This window comes from Coffea arabica, chromosome 2c, assembly GCF_036785885.1.
Source record: "Coffea arabica cultivar ET-39 chromosome 2c, Coffea Arabica ET-39 HiFi, whole genome shotgun sequence".
Lineage (NCBI taxonomy): Eukaryota > Viridiplantae > Streptophyta > Magnoliopsida > Gentianales > Rubiaceae > Coffea > Coffea arabica.
This window is the reverse complement of record NC_092312.1, coordinates 69,829,072-69,850,721: the sequence shown is the minus strand read 5'-3', so window position 1 is coordinate 69,850,721 and position 21,650 is coordinate 69,829,072. Positions and strand designations below refer to the sequence as shown.

General features: G+C 36.3%; 3 protein-coding genes and 1 pseudogene across 4 annotated transcripts; 1 reads left to right on the top strand and 3 right to left on the bottom strand.

Annotated features, from left to right (window-relative positions):
• The first annotated feature begins 3,412 nt into the window (after positions 1-3,412).
• On the top strand, positions 3,413-5,813 carry LOC113724591 (subtilisin-like protease SBT1.4). The gene has a single exon (XM_027247478.2). The coding sequence runs from the start codon at positions 3,465-3,467 to the stop codon at positions 5,811-5,813; it is 2,349 nt and encodes a 782-aa protein (XP_027103279.1). The 5' UTR covers positions 3,413-3,464.
• An 858-nt stretch (positions 5,814-6,671) lies between these two features.
• LOC113727595 (gamma conglutin 1-like) lies at positions 6,672-8,245 on the bottom strand. The gene has a single exon (XM_027251845.2). It carries the CDS (start codon positions 8,142-8,144, stop codon positions 6,861-6,863), a length of 1,284 nt encoding a protein of 427 aa, XP_027107646.1. The 5' UTR covers positions 8,145-8,245; the 3' UTR covers positions 6,672-6,860.
• A 1,060-nt stretch (positions 8,246-9,305) lies between these two features.
• Positions 9,306-10,603, bottom strand: LOC113724590 (gamma conglutin 1-like; annotated as a pseudogene).
• Positions 10,604-12,854: 2,251 nt separating this feature from the next.
• Positions 12,855-15,388, bottom strand: LOC113727594 (uncharacterized). Of its 2 annotated transcripts, none has more exons than XM_072076266.1 (3): positions 15,235-15,388; positions 14,367-14,442; positions 12,855-14,226 (listed from the first exon to the last, which is right to left on the bottom strand). In XM_072076266.1, the coding sequence occupies exons 1-3, from the start codon at positions 15,235-15,237 to the stop codon at positions 13,004-13,006; spliced, it is 1,302 nt and encodes a 433-aa protein (XP_071932367.1). In that variant the 5' UTR covers positions 15,238-15,388; the 3' UTR covers positions 12,855-13,003. The 2 variants fall into 2 exon arrangements, with proteins under 2 accessions (XP_071932367.1, XP_027107645.1); XM_027251844.2 differs by lacking the exon at positions 15,235-15,388 and adding an exon at positions 14,844-15,228.
• Positions 15,389-21,650: the final 6,262 nt, after the last annotated feature.

The window sequence follows — 21,650 nt, the reverse complement described above, 5'->3', positions numbered from 1 at the left end:
ATGTATAATTATGAACTGTGACTAACTATAACATTTGGGAAAACAATATAATATACGAATTAAGTGATAAAAATAAAGAAAAAAATGTTCTACAATGCTATTGGTTTTAGAATCTTGTATTGATGTTTCGTTTAGTATAATAATATGGATTAGTCTTTCCTACGCTGACAGTGTATACTATGGATTAATCTTTCCTACATTGACAGTGTATACACTGTCAGCGTTAGATAGATGATAGCTATGTAAAATTTGAATATGAAATTTAACTTTTACACATATGTCATAAATCAAACGATGATAGTATCTCATCGTGTATACACTATTGATGTATATAAGATTTACTCTAATAATATATTCATCTCCGACACCACTCAGTATAGCAAAAACTACTCCGTAAGAAAGTGGACGATGCTCAAACAAAGCCAGATTTCAAGCTTTCTAAACCTAAACAGCCCTCAAACTTCAATGTTTGAATATATACTATCGGTAGTATTAATTTTATGACACTGGCCTCTCTCTAAACCTACAAAAAGTGTATACTTTTAACATTTTCATCAATTTAAACTGCTAACACTGAGGAAACACCAAAAGACTGATGCAGTTTTGTTCTTTTTATTTCTCCAACCATATTAGGTGGCTGTTGCAACTCCAGGTGGCCGGTCAATGACCTTTCTTCGGTGAATGACCACTTATATTCTATTCTGAAGTTTTGATGCGATCACACTATAGATAGATGAGATCTAAAAAAGATTTGCAAAAGGGTGAAATAAACTCTACCTTTGACTTCAATTCTAGTGTTATTTTGAAAGATTCACTAAAAACTGAAGCTCAATTTGGAATCTACGCCAAAGATGGAGTATAAGAGCATACTTTTGTCAACATTCGACAAATAGAATGGTGATGGTCAATGGTCATTGATCGGCAGTTAGAATTTGCAGCAACCACCGGACATGGTTGGAGTAAGAAGAAGATCACATGTACATCACTTTATTACATTCTATATAAGGGTTAACCGCTTAAATTGACAAAAAAAGATTAAATCATTCATTTAATAGCCAAAATATACAAATTTAAAAGTTCCAAGACTATTTAGGTGCTTTGCCTTAGTTAATTAGTATAATAGTACAGGATAAGAATTAATGCTAATATGGAAGATCATATGTACATATATACTATACAAATTTTTTACGTTTAATTATAATTTGGTGAAACTCCGAGATTGAGAACACATCTGAAAGCTATGAAACTAAAAATGCAAGTGAATTGACCATAATTTTAAGATGTTAAGCTGCATTAACATCAACTTTTATTCTCATGCTTTTCCATAGGAGACAGTAAATTAACTAAAGCTTTAGTCATTTTATTGGTTTTATATCTATGAATATACTATTTCGTACTATGACAGGAAAGACATGATAAATCCTTATACAAATATTAAAATTTTGCCTCAAAATGAAGTATGATTAGTGAAGTACTATACTATAAAAGTTAATGACATTTTTTTATATGATTAGTTCAAAGTATAAAATTTTTTAAAACATTCATAATTTGTATACAATACTAAATTTTTTTTTCAAATTATACATACGAGCATATATTTTATGGGAATGATGCAAATTTTCACTTACTAGAGTTGTAATTCATGGCTTGTTTAGGAATTTGCAAAGGGAAAAGAAGAAATAGAGGAAAAGTAATGAAAAATAAAAGCTCTGCCACTTTTTTTTTTTTTAAAAAACTTTGGTAAAAAAGGGAATAGTTTCTTTTTTCGCTCAAACTCAATCAATATACATTGAACAAATTGACCAATTTTCTTCTGCTCCTCCGCTATGGTTCTTCTTAATTTGGATAACAGGAATTTTTTCAGGCACATACAAAGATATAAAATCTCTAGTACCTCCTTTACCAAAGAATTTGTGGAGTACTTGTGACACTTTTTATTCCTATTCTATGATATATGATAATTGCATAATTTAAAGATGATTATCAATGGCACTCCATCTTTTGATATGATAATTGCGGGATACAATAATATGTGTGGTATACTTGTGTTTGGATTGTATTTTTCATGATTTTTCATGGAAAAATTACTGTAGCGATTTGATATATGTGAGAGAAAAAGATAATAGGGAAATGTGATTACGGAAAACGACATAATTTTTTGACAGAAAACAGCAATCCAAACAAGGTACACGTACTAAGCTATAATTGTCTAAAAACTACTCATCACTGGACCTTTTGAAATGTATTTTCGCAGCATTGGATGGTCAAGAATCTAATTTACCACGCACTTGCAATATCTTTTGTACTTTGTTTATATTTGATCAAACCCTCGAGGTAGATTAATGCAACAATATCATGTGAGTTTAAACTCAAAGCCAGTGTTAATAAAAATGTTGAAAAGGCAATTAAAGAATTTGAAGATACCATTACTACTAGCATAATCAGTAACAGTGGTGGAGCCACGTGTTCCCCATAAACTTTAATAAAATTATTTTTTGGGTTTAGAAAGTTTAAAACTATTTCCAATTTATCCCTCTTAAAATCTTTAAAATTCTCTTTTCTAAGTGCATTGTCCCCAAAATCTATAAAATTCTCTTTTCTTGTGCATTTTCTCCTCCCCGGCCTCGAATAATTAAAAACTCATAATTACTATCCTTTACAAGAGTGTTAAAAATATGGATATTAATCCAAGTATAAATTCTGTCCATGTTTCTAAACACAAATTAGTAGAGTGATTTTTATTGTTAAATTTGAGTATAATTTTAACGTAAAAACATATTTTACATTCGAAAAAAAATATGTTTATTGTATAAACTTTCATTTAATTTAATTCATTATTACTGCATTCTATACGTTGTCGGAGATTGACACTGACCTTAGCGTTTTACCTCCGCTGCTGACTAGTATGGTTTTAGGACGTGCCCCAACTAGGGGTGCAAACGAATCGAGCCGCTCGCGTTCGAGCTCGAGTTGGTCGAGTCAAAATTGAGCTCGAGTTCGAGCTCAAAACATTAAGCTTGTCGCGAGCTCGAATATATATATATATATATATTTTATTTTTATTTTAATAGTAAAATTACATAAATATCCTTAATATTTTATTATTTATTAAGAAAAAAATATTATTTTATTTATTTTTTTAAAAAATAAAATAATTATTTTTATTTTTTTCGAGCTCGAGCTCGAGCTTAAAAATTGCCAGCTCATCGAGGTCGATAAAATTAAGTCAAGACTCGACTCGATAAGGCCAAAACTTGGCTCGGCTCAACTCCGCTCGTTTGCGGCCCTAGCCCAAACAACACAAAGGCCAATCTATCACAAAGATACGTAGCCATCTGCTCCAACCGTCCAAGCTTCTTGTGTATATATCATCATCATCATCATCCCCATCCCCACAATTATGTTCAACAACCAAACCCCCTTTGCATGCAATATTTTCTTACCCTGCATCTTGTCTCCAATTAATGGCTGCCTTCTCTTCTCTAACTTCCTTATTTCTCCTTATCTTCTTCCTCTTTTGCCTCCATGCATGCATGATTGCTGCCTCATCCGATGACAGTCATGAAACCTACATCGTCCACGTCTCCAAGTCTCAAAGGCCATCCCTTTTCACCACCCACCACGACTGGTACTCCTCCATGCTCAGCTCCCTCTCTCCTCTCTCCACCGATCGTCAACAGCCCACAACTAAACTCCTGTATACCTACGAACACGCTATCCATGGCTTTGCTGCCCGCCTTAACATCTCCCAGGCCGCAGAGCTCCGCCGTCACCATGGCATTCTATCTGTCGTCCCAGACAGCATCCGCCAGCTTCAAACTACCCGCACCCCCTACTTCATGGGCCTCGCTGACTCCTTTGGCCTCTGGCCAGTCTCCAATTACGCCAAGGACGTCGTCATCGGTGTCCTCGACACTGGCATTTGGCCTGATCATCCGAGCTTCTCTGACGAAAACCTTCCTCCTGTTCCTTCATACTGGAAAGGAGAATGTGAAACGACTTCGGACTTTCCCTCAGCTTCGTGTAACAAAAAGCTTATTGGCGCCAGAGCTTATTACAGAGGATATGAGGAACAAATGAAAAAGTCCATAGAACAAATGGGAGAATCGAAGTCGCCTTGGGACTTCAAAGGTCATGGAACGCATACTGCTTCTACGGCAGCTGGTTCGGCCGTTAAAAATGCTGGCTTCTATGAATATGCTAAAGGGGAAGCGAGAGGAATGGCGATTAAAGGCAGGATTGCCGCCTACAAAGTCTGTTGGAGAGGTGGATGCTTTGACTCCGATATATTAGCAGGCATCAATCAAGCCATTTCCGATGGAGTTCACGTGATTTCACTCTCAGTGGGTGGCAAACAAGCTAGGGAGTACGACCTTGATCCCATTGCAATCGGTGCATTTGGCGCTATGGAGCAAGGGATTGTGACTTCTTGCTCAGCGGGAAATTCTGGCCCGCTTCCCTACACTGCCGACAATATTGCACCCTGGATTCTTACTGTCGGTGCATCCACCATCGACCGGGAGTTTCCAGCTGACGTTGTTATCGGAGATGGAAGAATTTTCAGTGGCGTGTCGCTGTACTCCGGCCTCCCTCTGTCGGATGCTCAGATTCCACTTGTTTACGCCGCAAATTGCGGAAGCAACTTCTGTTTCCAAGGAAAACTCGATCCTTCCAAGGTCAAGGGAAAGATTGTGGTATGTGACCGTGGAGGTAATATTACCGGAGCTGCCAAAGGATGGGCAGTCAAACACGACGGTGGTGTTGGCATGATACATGCAGACACTGAGGAATATGCCATTTCCGGGGAAGACCTCAGGGCGGAAGCCCACCTAATTCCAGCTACGATGGTGGGGATAACAGCCGGCGACAAAATTAAGAGCTACCTCAAGTCTCATCCCTCCTCTGCGACAGCTACAATTATCTTTAGAGGAACGGTGACTGGGAACTCAATATCAGCGCCACGGGTGGCGGCATTCTCGAGCCGTGGTCCAAATCCTATTACACCGGAGATCTTAAAACCGGATGTTATCGCTCCCGGCGTGAATATCTTAGCCGGTTGGACCAGGCTGGCCGGACCATCCAGTTTGGAAAACATTGATAAGAGAAGAGTGAATTTCAACATTATGTCCGGTACGTCCATGGCTTGTCCTCATGTAAGTGGATTAGCAGCTTTGCTTCACAAAGCCTTTCCTGATTGGACTCCGGCAGCTATAAAATCAGCTCTTATGACGACTGCTTATAACGTTGACAACAGGGGCAACAATATTATGGACATTTCCACTGGCAAAGAATCCATCCCATTTGGACATGGGTCAGGTCACGTCGATCCTAACAAGGCGCTTAATCCAGGCTTGGTATACGATATGGGAACTAGTGATTACGTGGGGTTCTTGTGTACGATTGGGTATAGTCCAACTAAAATAGCAGTGTTTGTCAAGGATAGATCGGTTCCCGTGGACTGCAATGCACAGAAATTGGAGAGTGTTGGAGACTTGAATTATCCTTCTTTTTCTGTGGTTTTTAGTCGTAGTAAAAAGGTGGCTAAGCATAAAAGGGTGGTCAAGAATGTGGGGAGCAAATCAGATGTTGTGTATGATGCGAAAGTAAATGCTCCTCAATTTGTGGAGGTGAGGGTGTCACCGAGTAAGCTGATATTCTGCAAAGGAAAGGATGCCTTGTCCTATGAGGTCTTGTTCACAAGGGCTGCATTGGAGGAAATTGGTGACATTGAGTCTGGATTTGGGTCACTGGAGTGGAGTGATGGGGAGCACCTTGTGAGAAGCCCTATTGCAGTGAGGTTTCAGGGGAAATAATAAAACACCCGGTTGGACAGTGGCATGCATAGCCAATATAATTTGCTTGAATGGTTATAGATCTTAATCAATATGCAAGTACGTTAATCAATAAGTGGAAAGCACTATTTTATTATAATGATAAACTGGTTTAGTTTGCTTTTTAACTATTAAAAATTAGCTAATGTAGCTGCTAACTAAATTGAGTTATTATTAATGATTTTCACGTCATTGGTCTGAGCAAAGAATATCAATGACGAAGAAAATTTAATGACTTAGAAAATTTCTAAAGCTTCAAGAAATTAACTCTTTTGTACCGTGATATTAAATAGAATTTAAGGGGGGAAAAAAAGCAATTTGAGCTCAATAATATCTGGTAATCTTTGCACAAATAAAAAATCAATACTTTATCCAAATAAGCCAAATATGTTCCAAATTTTTTCCAAAGCACTAGTACTTGTTGAAGCATAAAATGCAAAAGGTATAGTATATTGCATGTTCCCCCAATTTGGGTAGGGAAAATATTCGGGAGGCAAGTTTTTTCGCCCTCCATTCTTCATGGCCAAGTTAGGCCCAGGTTTAGGTTAGTATTGTTACCCTTTTGACACAAAAAAAAAAGGGCAAAATTGTTCTTCTAAAGTAACAGGAATTAGTTTACTTCTAGATTTGGTAGGCATTAGGCAATACAATATCGGGTCTTGTACAGCCCTCCAATCAGTCATAAATCATAATGGCTGTTACCCCAAATAAGTCATAGTGACAAAATTTAGCAAAAGTAATCAGGAGAAGAAAAAAAAAAGAAAGAGGAATACATATTCATAGCTAGGTAACCATAACAAGTTTGGGAGAAGTTTGAATTAAGTGGTAAGGTAGAAGGGATAGTAAATGGAAGATTCTTTGTTTAAGATCTCTCACTTAAAAAAAAAATTTCATTGGCACAATTATGAAACCGAAAAAAGCTAATATCACACAGCACAAAACAAAAACTACAAAGCCGACACAAACATAAACCAACAAGGTACATATATCCATGGCAAAGTGATCAAATCATTCAGGTCATTCGCCAACTTATGGTGTAGGATTGAAGTTGAATTGATCACAGGTATTGTAATCAGCCTTTAGGGTCACCCTAAATCCCAACTGGGAACTAGCCAGATCAAACTCAAATATGTGATCCTCCAACTGATATGCACCCAAGACAATTGGAGCTCTGGGCTTATATCCTCCATCAACGAATGCTAAGCACCAAATTCCAGGCCTTGCTTTGACTATGGAATTTGAACCGAATATACTCCAGGCAGTGTCACGATTTTCCATCACAAAGTCGATGATGGGAGCAGCTATATCGACTTTTGGAACCGGAGGAGGCAATTTATTGAAACATACTCCAAAAGGTGATACTGGATCCACCTGAGATGCACCAATGGCAGTGAATTCATTCGTGAAGAACTGAGTGAAGTTTTCGAAAATTGAGTGCTCAAGAACGGTGTACGGATCTGTTGTGCCGATCACTGTTCCACCAAAGCTTCTAGTTCTTGAAAGCAAAGGTCTGTTGAATTGGACAGGCTTGTGATTTATCCTGATTGATTTCACTAGTATCTGGTACTCTCCTTGTGATCCAATAGTTAATGGGGTATATTGCATACCTTGAGAGATGTCCTTGTCTCCAATTCTATAAGATGCGTTCCCCAAAAAGATGACTCCATTTTGGTTGGTTTTTGAAGATAAACACAAGGCAAATTTCTGCGGGAATCCAAAGTGAGACGCTAGTTGCCTTGGTAAAGAAACTTGATTGTGGCCAAATCCAACTATTCCTTGTACATTTTGCGGTAATGGCCCTTGTAGAAAAGATGATGGCGTGCATGCAAAGAGGAAGTAGCGGACAACAGCCAGAGGGCCTGGATTTGAGGCCTCAATAGTCTTAATTGCTAGTGTATCTTGTGCAAGTTCACTAACTACATTTGTGTTGGTGAGAGGGTTTGTTGCCAAGACTGCACAAGTGTTGTTATGGCAACCAGGCTTAGCCTGGGATAAACATGTGTGGCAGAAATGATTTTCAACTTGTGAACACTGAGTTGAATGGCAAATTGGAGCATTATAGGTGGATGACAGGTAATCTTGCTCACAATTAACTGATAAGAACTTGCCATTCAGGTCTACAAGTAGTGGGATTGATTTGAGGGGTGTTCTTTTGTAGATATCGACAACAAGGAGGCTTGTGGCGTTATCTTTCAGCACTGGGAGGTAAAGGGCGTTCGGGTTGAAGGGAGCTTGAGCAGCTCCAGGTGCTGATGCAAACAGAAGGGAAACGAGAGTCGAGAAAGCGAGAATAAAATTGAAGCGGGAAGCCATAAGAGGAATCAGAGAAGATTAGCAGAATCAGTGTTTCTGAGATGTGGTTTTTGGGTAGTACAAGGAAAATGGCTTGATCTATATGTATAGCTATAAAGTTTGTAACGGGTAAGAATGGGGGAAGATAACTTCAAGAAGGGGTGGGAATGGAGACAATCTTGATGATTTCTGTTTCTCGTGTAAGTATCTGAGTTTGATGACTTAATCAGTGGATGAGTTTTCTCTTTCTTTCTATTTGGTAGGTTGTCTTTAAACCAAACTTAGAGCAAACAAGGGTAAAGACAGCGGTGTGATGATGGCAATGGAGGTAGAAGCAGCTAAGGAGTGCTTGATGAGGCAGCATCTGGCAAAGAGGGGATAAAACTTCACTAGCTAGTACTGCCACCAGGTTCTTCCAGACTGGATTCCAGCTTTGTCAAAGGAAGGTGAGAAGTGCATACCCGTTAAAGTGAGAATTCTCTTGTCAGTTTAATTTTCTCAATGCAATTGCAATAGTCTAGAATAGTTCCATCACCAGTTACATTTTTTCTTTCCGAGGAATGTTTTATCTGAAATTATTAGAAAAAAAAAAACAAGTTTAACTTGCATTTGTATAATTTCAAATGCAATGAATTGGGATGTCAAGATCAAGAACACTATCTCTCAGAAATCGACAAGTTGTTGGACACTAAGTTCAAGAGGTCAATGGAACAAAGAGAACAATAATATAATCCAATATGTACTAATTAGTAGTAAAACACAAGTAAAGACATTGAATGAGAGTTAATTCGGTCCGTTGAGCTAATTCTGCAAGAAAATAATCACAATCAATTTGAGCATGGTGATAAAATATATAATTTTCAATTGATTCCATTTATGAAAATTTAAAAACATATCAATGTTGCATGTAATTAATGCTACATACATACTATGTATGTTAGCATGGATTAAGTTATAATGTGAATCAATTTTGAAAGGTAGAGTAAAAAAAATTCTTTCTTGAAATTACATTTTGCAGTTGGCAATAAAACGTTGCACCCGTTTGCATGTGTGTACAAGACGGCGATAAAGTTCAGCACGCAAAAAAAAAAAAAAGATTTTCTTTCGCATCAAGGAGCACATAATTTATCTCCAAATACTTCAAAATAATTACATTCAACAGAATAAAACATCAATCTCAGTTCCCATTTTACAAATGGTACGAATGCAAGGTGAAATTGAAGTTAGCACAGGTAATATGACGCAAAAGTAGCGAAGATGCAAACCCTAATCTAGTTCTTTGCAAGACCAAATTGAAGAAGATTATTTTCCAGTTGATGTGTAGCTATGACAATTGAAGCCGTGGGGTTAGTTCCTCCATCAACAAAGGCTAAACACGAGACATTTTGTTCTACTTGTACCGTGGAATTTTCGCCAATAATTGTCCTGCTAAACTTTTGATTTTGCAGCATGAAATCAATTCTAGGAACTTCAGGGCCAGTTCTGGTACTTGCTAAGTAGTTGAAATTGAAGCATACCTCAAATTGTAAAACTGGTTTCACCTGAGGAACTCCTATGAGTTGATTCATGAACAATTTCGCAAAAGATCTGAATAATGAGTGCTCCAAATCTGTGTATGGAATTGTTGCACTAATTATTGTTCCTAGAAAAGCCCTGGATCCTGAAATTGAAGCTGATTTGAGCAGAACTGGCTTTAAAAAAAAAAAAAAATCTTGATCAATCTAACCAGGATAATGTATTTGCCCTCCTGAAAACCAATTGTTAAAGGCGGATAGCCCATTCATCGCGAAATATCAATTCCAGGGCGCATAATATAAGGGCCTTGTCCTATGAAAATGACTCCATTGCTCTTGGAGGAAGAGGACAGGCACAAGGCAAATATAGGTGAAGTATGGCCAAATCCAGCTACTCCTTGAACATTTTCCGGCAATGGTCTTTAAAGTAAAGATGAAGGTGCACAGGCTAATTACCCAAAAAAAGAATGTGCACAGGCAAAAAGCAAATAAGGAACTCTCACGCATGGACTTGATTTTGGACCTTGAGATCTGTAAATGGAAAGAACATCTTGTGCAAGCTCTCCAATGGCGTTTCGACGAGTCAGTGGGTTGTTGGTTAAAAGAAAGCATGTACTGTTATGACACCCAGTCCTAGAAGAATTGGAGGGACATTTGTGGCAGTAGTGAACTCCGGCCCTTGAACATTGAGTGGAGTTGCAAGAGGGAGCTATATAGGTTGATGATGAGTAGTTTTGCTCACAATTCACCCATAAAAATCTTGAATTGAGATCAAGAAGAAATGGAATAGATATCCGAGGAGCCCTCTTGAGTATGTGGGCAACATGAAGGAAACTAGTAGAATCTTTGCACATTGGCAAAACGAGTGCGCTAGTCTTGAAAAGGGTTCGAGTTGCTTGAGTTTTGGACATGAATATTAGAGAAGTGAACCAAGAAGGAGTTGAGAGATTTAAAGTCGTAATTGAAGCCAGTAGAGGAATGAGAAATTGAAACTTATATCCAATAAGTGTTAGAATCATTTTATATAATAGCTAGTGAAAGCAGTATTATATTTTAGAGTACAAGCACTAGATCAATGATGATACATAGGGGTGGGGCTGGGGGTGGCGGTGGGGGCTCGGGTATAGGGGTTTACACTTTTACATAGCGCACAATTTGAAGTAGGAAAATTTGCTACAGGCTTTGTTGGCTTTGTTGGGCCAAATAATTTTCTACCGCTAACAGTTTTATCAACCTTGATTGGACTAATGCAAACAATTCCGATCCCAACGCATGCGAGTCACAATGGTTTGTAAAGGTAGTGACCCAAGCCAGAGTGTGAGAGTCGGACACGGCCCGAACAGTTGTCAGGAAAATCGTTCAGGCCAATTTTGTGCAAAATACACAAAAAAATAACTTTATATGCACACGGTGTAACTCACTTTCAACAATATGTAACTATAGAACAAAATTTTGTGAGCTCCACACATGATGTGAAAAACGATGTACAAGATACAATCTAAACCTTACTTTTTTTTTTGTGGTTAAATCGTGGCCATGAACCTCAGGAACAGTTGCTTCCAGCAACCAACCGTTCCTGCCTCTCCTCTGTGTGAGAGTGATACTAACACTATATCCAAGGTGTAAAGTCAAGTCAAATGGCTGAAAATCAAAATTGAACCCAATGGAATCCCACCCAACAGTTTGGGCTGTAATAGAAGGAGGCAGAGCCAACATTTATGACTTGACTTGAAGGACTTGGGCTTTATTTTACGTGAGTTTGGGTGAAACCCAATGGAATCCTCTGTGTTGTCGAAACTCAAATTTTAATGTCATAGCAATTTTTTGTTTGTAAAATATCGAAAATATTCAAATCAAATGAGATATCATCGCCAAATTGACTTAAGAGGTGTAGCCTTGTTATTTTTGCTCTAGCAATCCCTATTTTTCCTCCCCATTGTACTAACAAAAGCAAGTGGGAGTGGATTAATCTTCTTCCTTCAAATATACCCCTTTACTCATGAAATGAAAGGTAATTTTTCTGCATGTGGCGCCTTGAAAAATTTTGAGTCAAATTTTCGTCCTCAAGTAAGAGTCGAACTCTGCAGACGCTCCCCGAATCGAATCCAAATTAGCCTTTTGCTGAAGGTGGAGATATCGAGTGCTAAAAGCCAAAAACAAAAAGTAAGGGATTGAAGGGATTTCCCCGTATAGGTAGATCCAATAAGTTTTGAATTTGAACAGCCAATGTATTTTAAAAAAAAAATTTTGTTCTGTCAAATCTTGGTATAGGCAGCTAGAGTTGAAAGCCCGGAACCATAATGAAGACAATAATAATGGGTTTGTTTGGATTGTGAATTATTTGAAATATTTTTACTGTAGCACTTTTTTGTGATGTGATGTATGTGAGATAAAAAGGTAATTGAGAAGATAAAAAGGTGCGTTGAAAATTGTAATGATGATGTAAGCAGATATAATTTGGTAAATAATTCACAATCCAAAGTGATGAACAGATTCATTGTAGCTGAGGGAATAGATATTTTTAACTCATGAAGGCGGTTTCATGGAAGCCTCATATTGATATTACAGAAAAATCCTTCTGTCTGAAGTAACAGAAGCAATGATGCATTTCCATCATAAAACCAAAAAACAGAATAGAAAAGCTGGCACATGGAGCTGTGAGGAATTAATCTTGTCTCCCAAGTGATTCTCTCCACCGCCTTTCATGGAGTCTGTGTCCCTTTTTACCTTGAGCGTTTAGAAAATAGCAATCCAACAGGAGCATAGATTTGAATTCTGCCCTAAGGAAGAATTATGAGGATAAAAATTTTCTTCAACAAATATCCTCTAAGAATTAGGTAACAGTCAAAAATCTTGAAAGGCTGATAAGAAAGGACACTGTGCAGTAAAAAGCACCCCCCCGTCATACCCCACACAACCAAAAAGAATAGAGTAAAGGGCATACCTGGGGCTAGAGCTTAGAAATTAGAATGGCTCCCCTACCTTTTCCCGTTTCTAGCTTTTGAATTTAGCTCTTTGAAAAAAAAAATCTGTCATCCCTCTAGGCGTCAGTACTCAAATCCTTCCATAATTTTTCACCAAAGAATGAAAGAATGCTACAATGTTAAGCTTGATTACGTACTGATCTAATTGTATTCTGAGCATGTTACTGAAACCTACCATTCACAGTACACGAAGTATAGACAGGCAACTCAAGAGAAAAGGCAGAACAACAACAGAGAAGAAAGAAATGATAAACTAACCACTTCTGAGTAGTAGCATTGGATTGTTGCAACTTGCGACTCTCTAACTTACAAACCAAAACATAGCACAAACTCATATCCTATGCTAAGTAGTAAACCAGAACAAAACAGAAGCAATTCCAATTTACATGATACTACAACTGTCAGTATTTTCATCACTGAAGATGTGAGTATAATGATCTGTGGCCTGAGGCGCCATCATCGGTGGTCCATAGTGCATGGGGGCCGGGGGGCGGGCATACATCATAGGGTGGTACATGCCATGACCACCATTAGCTTGCTGTTGATTCATCATCATTTGAGCCATGTATTGCTGGTTCATATAAGGGTTCCCCTGTCCCATACCTTGATAATACCCACCGTTCATCCCTGCACCGGCCGGTAGTCCCTGCACCGCCGGCATATTTCCGGCAGGACCCATTGGATAGCCGCCCATTTGGGGCATTTGACCCATATTCCTCGGAACTGGTCCTCTGTGGTTCATATCCATGCCATGAAATCCCTGGGGTAAATTGTTCATCATCATGCCCCCACTCATCTTCCCTCCCCCATTCTTACCCCAACTCTCATTAATCTTTCCTCCACCGTTGCTATTATGCTGACCTTTACCATTTACCGCACCATTCTTACCCTCCCCTGGCATGCCCCCACCATTTTTACCGCCATTTTTACCACCTTGACCACCCTGATTTTGATTGCCTCCCTTACCATGCTTACCTCCATTGCCATTCTTACCGTCATTATTACCTCCCATACCTTTAATTTGCACAGATATATCAGCCCCACCACCTTTCTTGGCATTCCCACCATTGAAAACACCTTTCAAAAAACCATTCATTATACCATTAGACCCCTTGTTAGGTCCATGACCACCGCCACCGCCACCCATAATAGGTATAGTTTTTGCAGATGGATGCTTATGATGACCACCATCAAAACCATCATCAAATTCATCATCTAACTCATCATCATAATCATCATCAAACTCGTCAAGATCATCATCGTCGAATTCATCATCTTCATCAGGCAAGCTAAACTTGACAGATTTCTGATCCTTGGGAGGAAATTTCAGATCCTTTGGCCCTTTAAGATTCTGCATCTGCTGCAGCTGATGAGCTTGTTGGCCACCCTTTTGAGATTTGTTATCTTTCCCACCTTTAAAGTTATCAATTTGCATATTCTTGAACTGGTTGTTCAAGTTGAATGCACCACCCCCGCCTTTCTGTGCTCCCCACAATTCTGCGTGCTTTCCAGCCTTGTCAAGCTTCTTTATCAGTGTAGCTGGATCAACATTCCCCGTCACAGTAACTCTTTGTTGGTCTACATCTATTTTAACAGTATAAACTCCTGCAAAATCATATTTACCAAAGAGTCAGCAGTGAGTCCACAGGGGTCATACGCACTTGAACAGAGTTGCCCAAGATTTACCTATTCTGAGCAACTATTTAAAGATTCTATTGCCAATTACTAACTAAAGAGTGACTTACCATCAATTTTCAGCAATTTCCTTCTGACCTTGTCCTTGCAACCATCACAATCGATGTTCACTCTGAGAACACAACTCTGCACGAAATTTGTGGAAAGGAAATTGAAGATGAGAAAGAAGTGCAAAATCTTTGTACATTCCGAGAGAAAATATCCTCATCAGGTCTCAAACTACAGATTTATTGGCTCTTTTTTTCTAAAAATCATCACTTTGAGGGAAAAAATAGTCTTGATTAGCTTTTACAACTCCAGAATCCTTCCAAGTTGAAATCTTTGCAGTAAATTTCTCATTTTTTCTGTCAAAAAAATTGAAAGAAACAACAAATATTGCTCCAGATAACTTCATGTAACAAGAATAGCCAATTACCATATCTTAAAATGGAAGAGTAGTACTACAAACTTAGTCATGCACAATAAAGCAAAAACAAGAACCTAAATCTAATATAAGAGAAAGCCCATGGGAAGAAGTAACACAATACCTGAGTCTTCAAGAAGTCCTGTTTACTCATTCTGCTATTTTGTTACAGAACGAGATGCAAGGAGCCCTAAAATATAGACTAATTGCTGACAAGAAAATGAGAACTTCCAACCAAAAAACAAGTCCTTTTGGACGAAAGAAGCTAAATGAGATGAACCCCTCTTGAGGAAACTTAGCAGAGAACAAGAAAATGCAATGCTCAAATTCAGGAAAGGAAAAGAGAGAAAGAAGGGTCCGTTGGGAGCATATAATTTTTGCCAGAATAAAACACTATTTAAGCTCTTTTCTGTATTTCTGGCTTTGCTACCTAGTTATATGGGGTTTCGTGCTGTTTTATAATTTGGAATTAGCATAGGAAAGCAAAGTGAAGCGAGTGTAGTCACAGTGCAAACCATGAGCTGTCTCAAACAATAAAGGGAGCACGATATGGCGGATTCGATATCAATAGCAGCTCCAGAAGATAGCTTTCTTATGGTACAACCGGTATCAGTACTGCTTGTGCTTGTGGGAACCCAAGACCAGATATGACCATGTGACAGCTTGAATCATTTGGCAGTAGATTTTAAAGTTATTTTGTTTACCAGGAAAGTTCTGCCATCTATAATATGGTCGGAGGACAAAAAATAATCGCTGACAAAAAATATATATATAATATGGTCGGAGGACAGGCTAAAAAGGACCACACTAAGCAATTTCTTACTTAGGTTTGTTTTAATTTGTTGGAGGGTTTGATGTTGATGCTATAGTTAAAATGTTCTTTCACAAAAGCGAAAAAAAAAAAAAAAGAAGAAGAAAGATGCTATAGTTAATATGTTAATGTCACAAAAATTTTTGAGTAAATTATAAATTTTGGGTTTCGCAAGATTGCACCTAGACTTGAAGGTTTAATCTTGTCATTTCGATAAATTTTTTGTTAATCCTCTCATCTTTTTCCATATTGTTCCTATTCTTAATTATGAGGTTCAGATTTGAACTTTGAACCTCCGACTATTATTTGATCAACAAAATTTGCTTACCAAAAAATAGGTGATATTGCCACTTTTGCTTTTGTAAATGTCATATTAATGTTTTTCCCTTTATAGATTGTTTAAAAGACAAAATTGCCCGTATTTTCCACTCGAGTTATGGCCTAAAGGAAGATGGAATGGTTAATGATTGCAATGAAAATGAAGGGTATTCTTGTCTTTTACATTTGATTAAGAAAGTACAAAGAAATGCAATTAACAGCTAGGGGAATGACAAATATCAATCCCCTACCAAAAATATCTTCTTCCAATGGAAATCCTTTTTTCTTCTTTTTTTTCAGAATAGTAAATTTTGTTTGAGTTGCATGACTTGCCCGCCATGTCCTAAAGGGTTTGCAGATGATTACTTGAATTGTACTAAAAGCCATATTGATGTTTACTGGATTTATCTTGCGTGCACATTTTGTGCATTATTCTGATTTCTTTCTTTCTTTCTTTCTTTTTTAATGTGAGAAATACATTATTGGGATAATTTAAGTGGTTTACACAAAAAGATAGTGTGAAAGTTTGTTATCTGTTTTATCAAAATAAGAAAATGCGGACATTAACAGAAACCGAATTGAACTGAATATTTATGCTCGTTTCATTGGGTCTTACCGTTTTGGATTTTCATTCCGTTTGAGAAATTTTGGTTTATTAATCAGTATTCCTTTAAGGTTTAAGTATTACAATTGGTTCATTGTTTTTATTCATTAATTACCAGATTATTGATGCTATTCTACTGCAAAAGTGAAACTCTACTTAGGCGTCTATCATTACTATAATAATTTGAAATGAATGCCCAGATAATGTGTTTGAATAACAGATTATTTGAAATAATCTTTTGAGAAAATACTGAAGCACGTTTTTTATATGATGTATGTACGATAAAAAAAAATTGTTAAAAATGAGTTAATGATACAAGTAAATAAATTTTGATAATAATGCACGGTGGCTCATGGTTGCCAAACAGATAATAAGTAAATTGATTCATAAATGAAGTAAATGAAACAAAAAAAATTGCTTATTTGGTTGGATATGAATAATTTTTTTTAAGTCCAGCATTTGCCCTATTAAATATTTCTCTAGCATACAAAGATAGTTCAAATAATTGTCAATTTTCTTGATTCATAATTTTCTTCCGTAAAAGTCAATAAATATTTTTTAAAAATTCATGTTCCTTAATAATTGTTAATAATTTTCTATTAAATATTTCTCTAGGATTCAATGGTAGTTCAAATAATTGTCAATTTTCTTGATTCATAATTCTCTTCTTTTAAAAAATAAATATTTAAGTAATTCGTGTTCCTTAATACTACTATGAAACATTAATAAGTATGTTTGACTCAAAAAATATCTCATGAAAGAATTAGAACGCAAGGCCCTGCTCTCTGCATAAGTAAAACAGTCAACAAGAATTAAAGGTCGACAGCATATGATATTATTGTCAGTAGGAAAGCTGGTCTACGTCGATTTGCTAAACACTGCAAGAGACATTTTGAGGTACTTAGTTTAACATTAATTTAGTTTAACATTGATTTTTCAGGTTCTATAGTTTAATGTAACCTAAACGTGCAAGAATCTTGCCAGCTCCAAACCCCAGGAAAAATTTAACCCTTCAAACATTTTTTTGTTTTTTAACTACCACCATTTTGCAGATTTTTGTAATTGAATTAGTAGTCACAGTAATCAATATACCGAGTGAAAAAAGTTGGGACACAGAGAATTGCCTCTTCCCAAACATCATCGTTCTTGGGGTAGTCTTTGACACTTTGGAAGCGTTTAAAATTAAAATTAAAATTACAATTGTTTATAATCAACCAATTAAGAAAATGATTAACTTTTTATATATTGGCAGCGTAGTATATCCCACATCGATTGTGAGTAGTGTGTGTGTACTGCTTAAGGTCTTCAGTGTATGCTGAAAGTCAGCATGCCTTTTGGGTTGGGCCGTGGGTTTCCCTTAGGTAGTGTGTCTGTGTGTGTGTTATTTATGGTTGTTGGTGGATAAGGAAAATCATGGGGTGGTTAAAAGCCGTTGGTGAGTCTTTGACAATAGTCTTGGTATTTTCCCTCCTCCTTTCCCTCTATCGGTAATGTGTGTGTGTGTGTGTGTTATTTATGGTTGTTGGTGGTAGTGTAGTAGTATACTGATTTTTTTACACTAGTAACTTTAAATGTATGTCACAACTGTACGATTTAAATTTCGAATTTAAATTCATGTTACGTGGTATGATCTAAATTTACTATTGTAAAAAAAATATATTTAAACACTGATAGTGCATAAAAAAAATTAGTATTAAGAAAATACATGTCAAACTTCTCACATCTCATACGAAGTTGGTCAACTCGATTTTCTTGTAAAATGTGATCATGCAAATATTTAAACTCAAACCGTCACATAAACATATTTAGATTGGTGTAAACACACAAATCAAGATGCAATTGCAAGACAAGAGATTGATGAAAGCAATGACTTGCAAGCATAATAAGGTTGCTATTGTTTGTTAAAACAGCCCCTTCTCGCCTTAACCAAAATGTCATCTGTCAATCAATTTGTTTAAAGTTAAAGAATTGATACCAATGGATCCATTTGCATTTGTATCATATTCATGCCTTGATCCAATAAGCTGATCTTTGCATTTCGAAAACTTCACCATTTGAAGAACTAGTCTCTCAAGTGCACGGGACAAGGTGAATATTCTTTACTTGGTCCAAGTCCCAATCACAAGTATGTCAATTAGGGCATCAAGAAAAATAGTTTTTAAATTGAAAGATTGATGAAAATTTGTAAATAATTAATTGCAAACTTGAATCTAATCTTGAATCAACAACACTTTTTAAAGTGTTAGGCTATGAATAGGTGGTGGTGTAGGTCCAAAACTCTTCAATAAAATATCTTCTCAGCAGGAAGGTTCCACTTTTGATGCTTTAATTACATCATGTGCATGTATAATTTCTATGCTTTAAAATTCACTTGGACTTCTTGCTTAATTTTGTGATAGATTAGAAAGTTAACCTAATTTTGTATGCTGGATTCATGATATCTCTATTAATTAATAATGAAACCCGTCATGCATTCTTTCTTATTTTTTTGGATTTTTGTAAGCGAATTCCAATTTGCAGAACAATTTAACGCATGACATCGCTCTCATTGTTACCTTAAATGGAATGGACAGCCCATAGCCACACCAGTAGAGCTGTAAGGTAAGGTTCAGTGTACCCATCGGTCCAATCAAAGATTTTTAATGCCATTGTACAATTTTACCCTTCTCTTTTTGCCAAGAGTTTAATGACATCGATCTGCATTTTTTTTTTTTTTTTCCGAATCTTGAATCTGATAACGGAGAAAATTCTAAAAATCGTCCTCTAAACCATTAGGTGATATCAATCTACATTCTTAGAACAAATGTACAATAAAATTAACTTCCTTTAGCATCTCTTACTTTCTTTTTAACTTAAAATAGCGAACTGAGATGTGATTTGTTTGCAATTTTACACCTGCTTCATTTTGAGGGAGCAATGAATGCTTAGTGCAAATTGTGAGAGTCAAAAAATTAGGAAACAAGGGGAACTTAAGAACTTGTAAGAATTTTAAAAAAATCTGCAGTCAAGTCGTGCATTATATACATTTTCTTTAAAATTATATTTGTCCCTAATTAGGGTTTGTTTGGATAGTGAGTTATTTTCCCAAATATATTTGTTTACATCACCATTACAATTTCTTTTTTCCTTTTGAGTTTTGAAAAACCCTTTTAACATTAATTCCATATGACTTTTTCTCTCTTCAAAGGATTTCATTACTAAGAAAGACACTCATTTTTAGTGTGGTATGAGACATCTTTTAAAGTAAATTTTATAAATACTGACAGTGTATATATTATTATTATTAAATTTATAATATATATATATATTAAATTTTACATTAGCGTAGGCCAACGTCATCGGTGTTTCTTGAATGAATAGGTAGGTAGAGGGCAAATGCCACGGCAGTACACACACGTGAATGCGCCTCTTGGCGTTAAAAGAAACTTCCAAAATAAGGCCAAGCTTGGTTTGGTTATTATTGCGTTACGACTTAATGTAGTGGAGAGTACGCGTGACTATTAGGTACTCCCTCCGTCTCACTTTGATAGTCCTGTTTTCCTTTTTTGTCTGTCCTAAATTGTAGTCCACTTTCCAATTGAAAAATGTAGTTATATTTTAATTTTCCTAAAATGCCCTTATTCAATGTAAGTTGTTGTTACTATAAACCTACCCCATTTAATGAGAGTTGATTCTTTTTTTACCATCAATTCAAGTTCCCATAAAGTTGTACTCTATTTAATGTGAGGGTATTTTAGAAAAATAGCAATCTAAATTTACTTTTCCAACAAAATTAATTATTTTTTCTTAAACTGTGTGAAAAAAGAAACAGGACTATCAAAGTGGGACGGAGGGAGTAACATTTAAGTGGCCGAAAATGGATTCGCAATCGGGATTTCGTCTAATAGTGGGAAACGTTTTGAATCGATTTAACTGTTCAGTATATATAACTACATATTAAACAAATAAAATAATTTCACGTCTGTCAGTCAAAATACTCTGAAATGATTAATAAAATTTTGAACCGCTCGATGCACACGGTTGACTAGTTTTGAAATCAAAACCAAGGTGCTTTAATATGGTATCAGAACTAATACAATATTATCGGGTTAATTGATGATAGGGTCATTTTATCAAATTGTTTTGATTGTAGATTGGTTTTGGATTAATATAATAGATTTTAGGGCACTAATTAGTCTGCTTTGCTTAACCAAAACGTAGGGGTGTTCATTAAACAGACCGTTAAATTAGAGTTAAAGCAAAACATAGGAGTCCTTGCTAAACATACCATGAAATTAGAGTCTTGTGAAATGATACTCTTGCTACTAAACTAGTTTAATCCAATCGTATATGAGAGTATATGAAAATGAAGAAACAATAAATAAATAAAGGACCAAAATTTCTTAAGCTAGTTTCACGGGAATTATTGGGAATGGCTTCAAAATGGTTACCAATGGCAATCATTTAGCAACTTTCTTTATGTTAAAAGTACATAATTAACCTTGAAACATACGCAAATTCTAAAAAATGTAACGTTGTTGTTAATTTTCATGTCTGATTACATCTGTCTTATATTTGATGTATGTTTTGTCATCAATGCAAATTTGTTGAAATAAAATCATGTTGTCAAGCTAAGATCAATCAAGGCTTCTTACGATAGAACACTATCAAATAATATTTCGTTTGCATCATAAACACATTTCCCAATCTACCTTTTTATATTTTCAATCACCTTTTTATCTCACATACATCACATCACAAAAAGTGTTACAGTATTTATTCCAAATAATATTCCAAATAATACTCTATCCAAACAAACGCGCTGCAGTTTGTTAATATCAAATAATGTAAACCGGTTCAAAATTGTAATGTTAAGGAGCCCATCCTTAGACAAGGATGCGATAGCTAACCTTCCATGTCTGTGATATGTTTTCTTAGATGAGTTTTTTTGTTTGGTTTTAAGAGATTTAGGGCCGTGGAAAAACTAAGAGATTCATTTTTTTTCCCTCTTTTGTTGTGACAAAATCACAGGTCTAAACATAATGGCAAGTTTTAGTCCTAAATTTCCTTCTGCATAAAAAGTATTCTTAATTTTGTTTTTGTTTTCTTCAAACCAGGGCATCCCTTATCTTTGTTTCTTTGGTGATCTGCATCCGCATAGCTTAAACAAATGGCACCAAGTATTTCAAAACTAATTTTTTTTTTGTTGAATTTTAAAG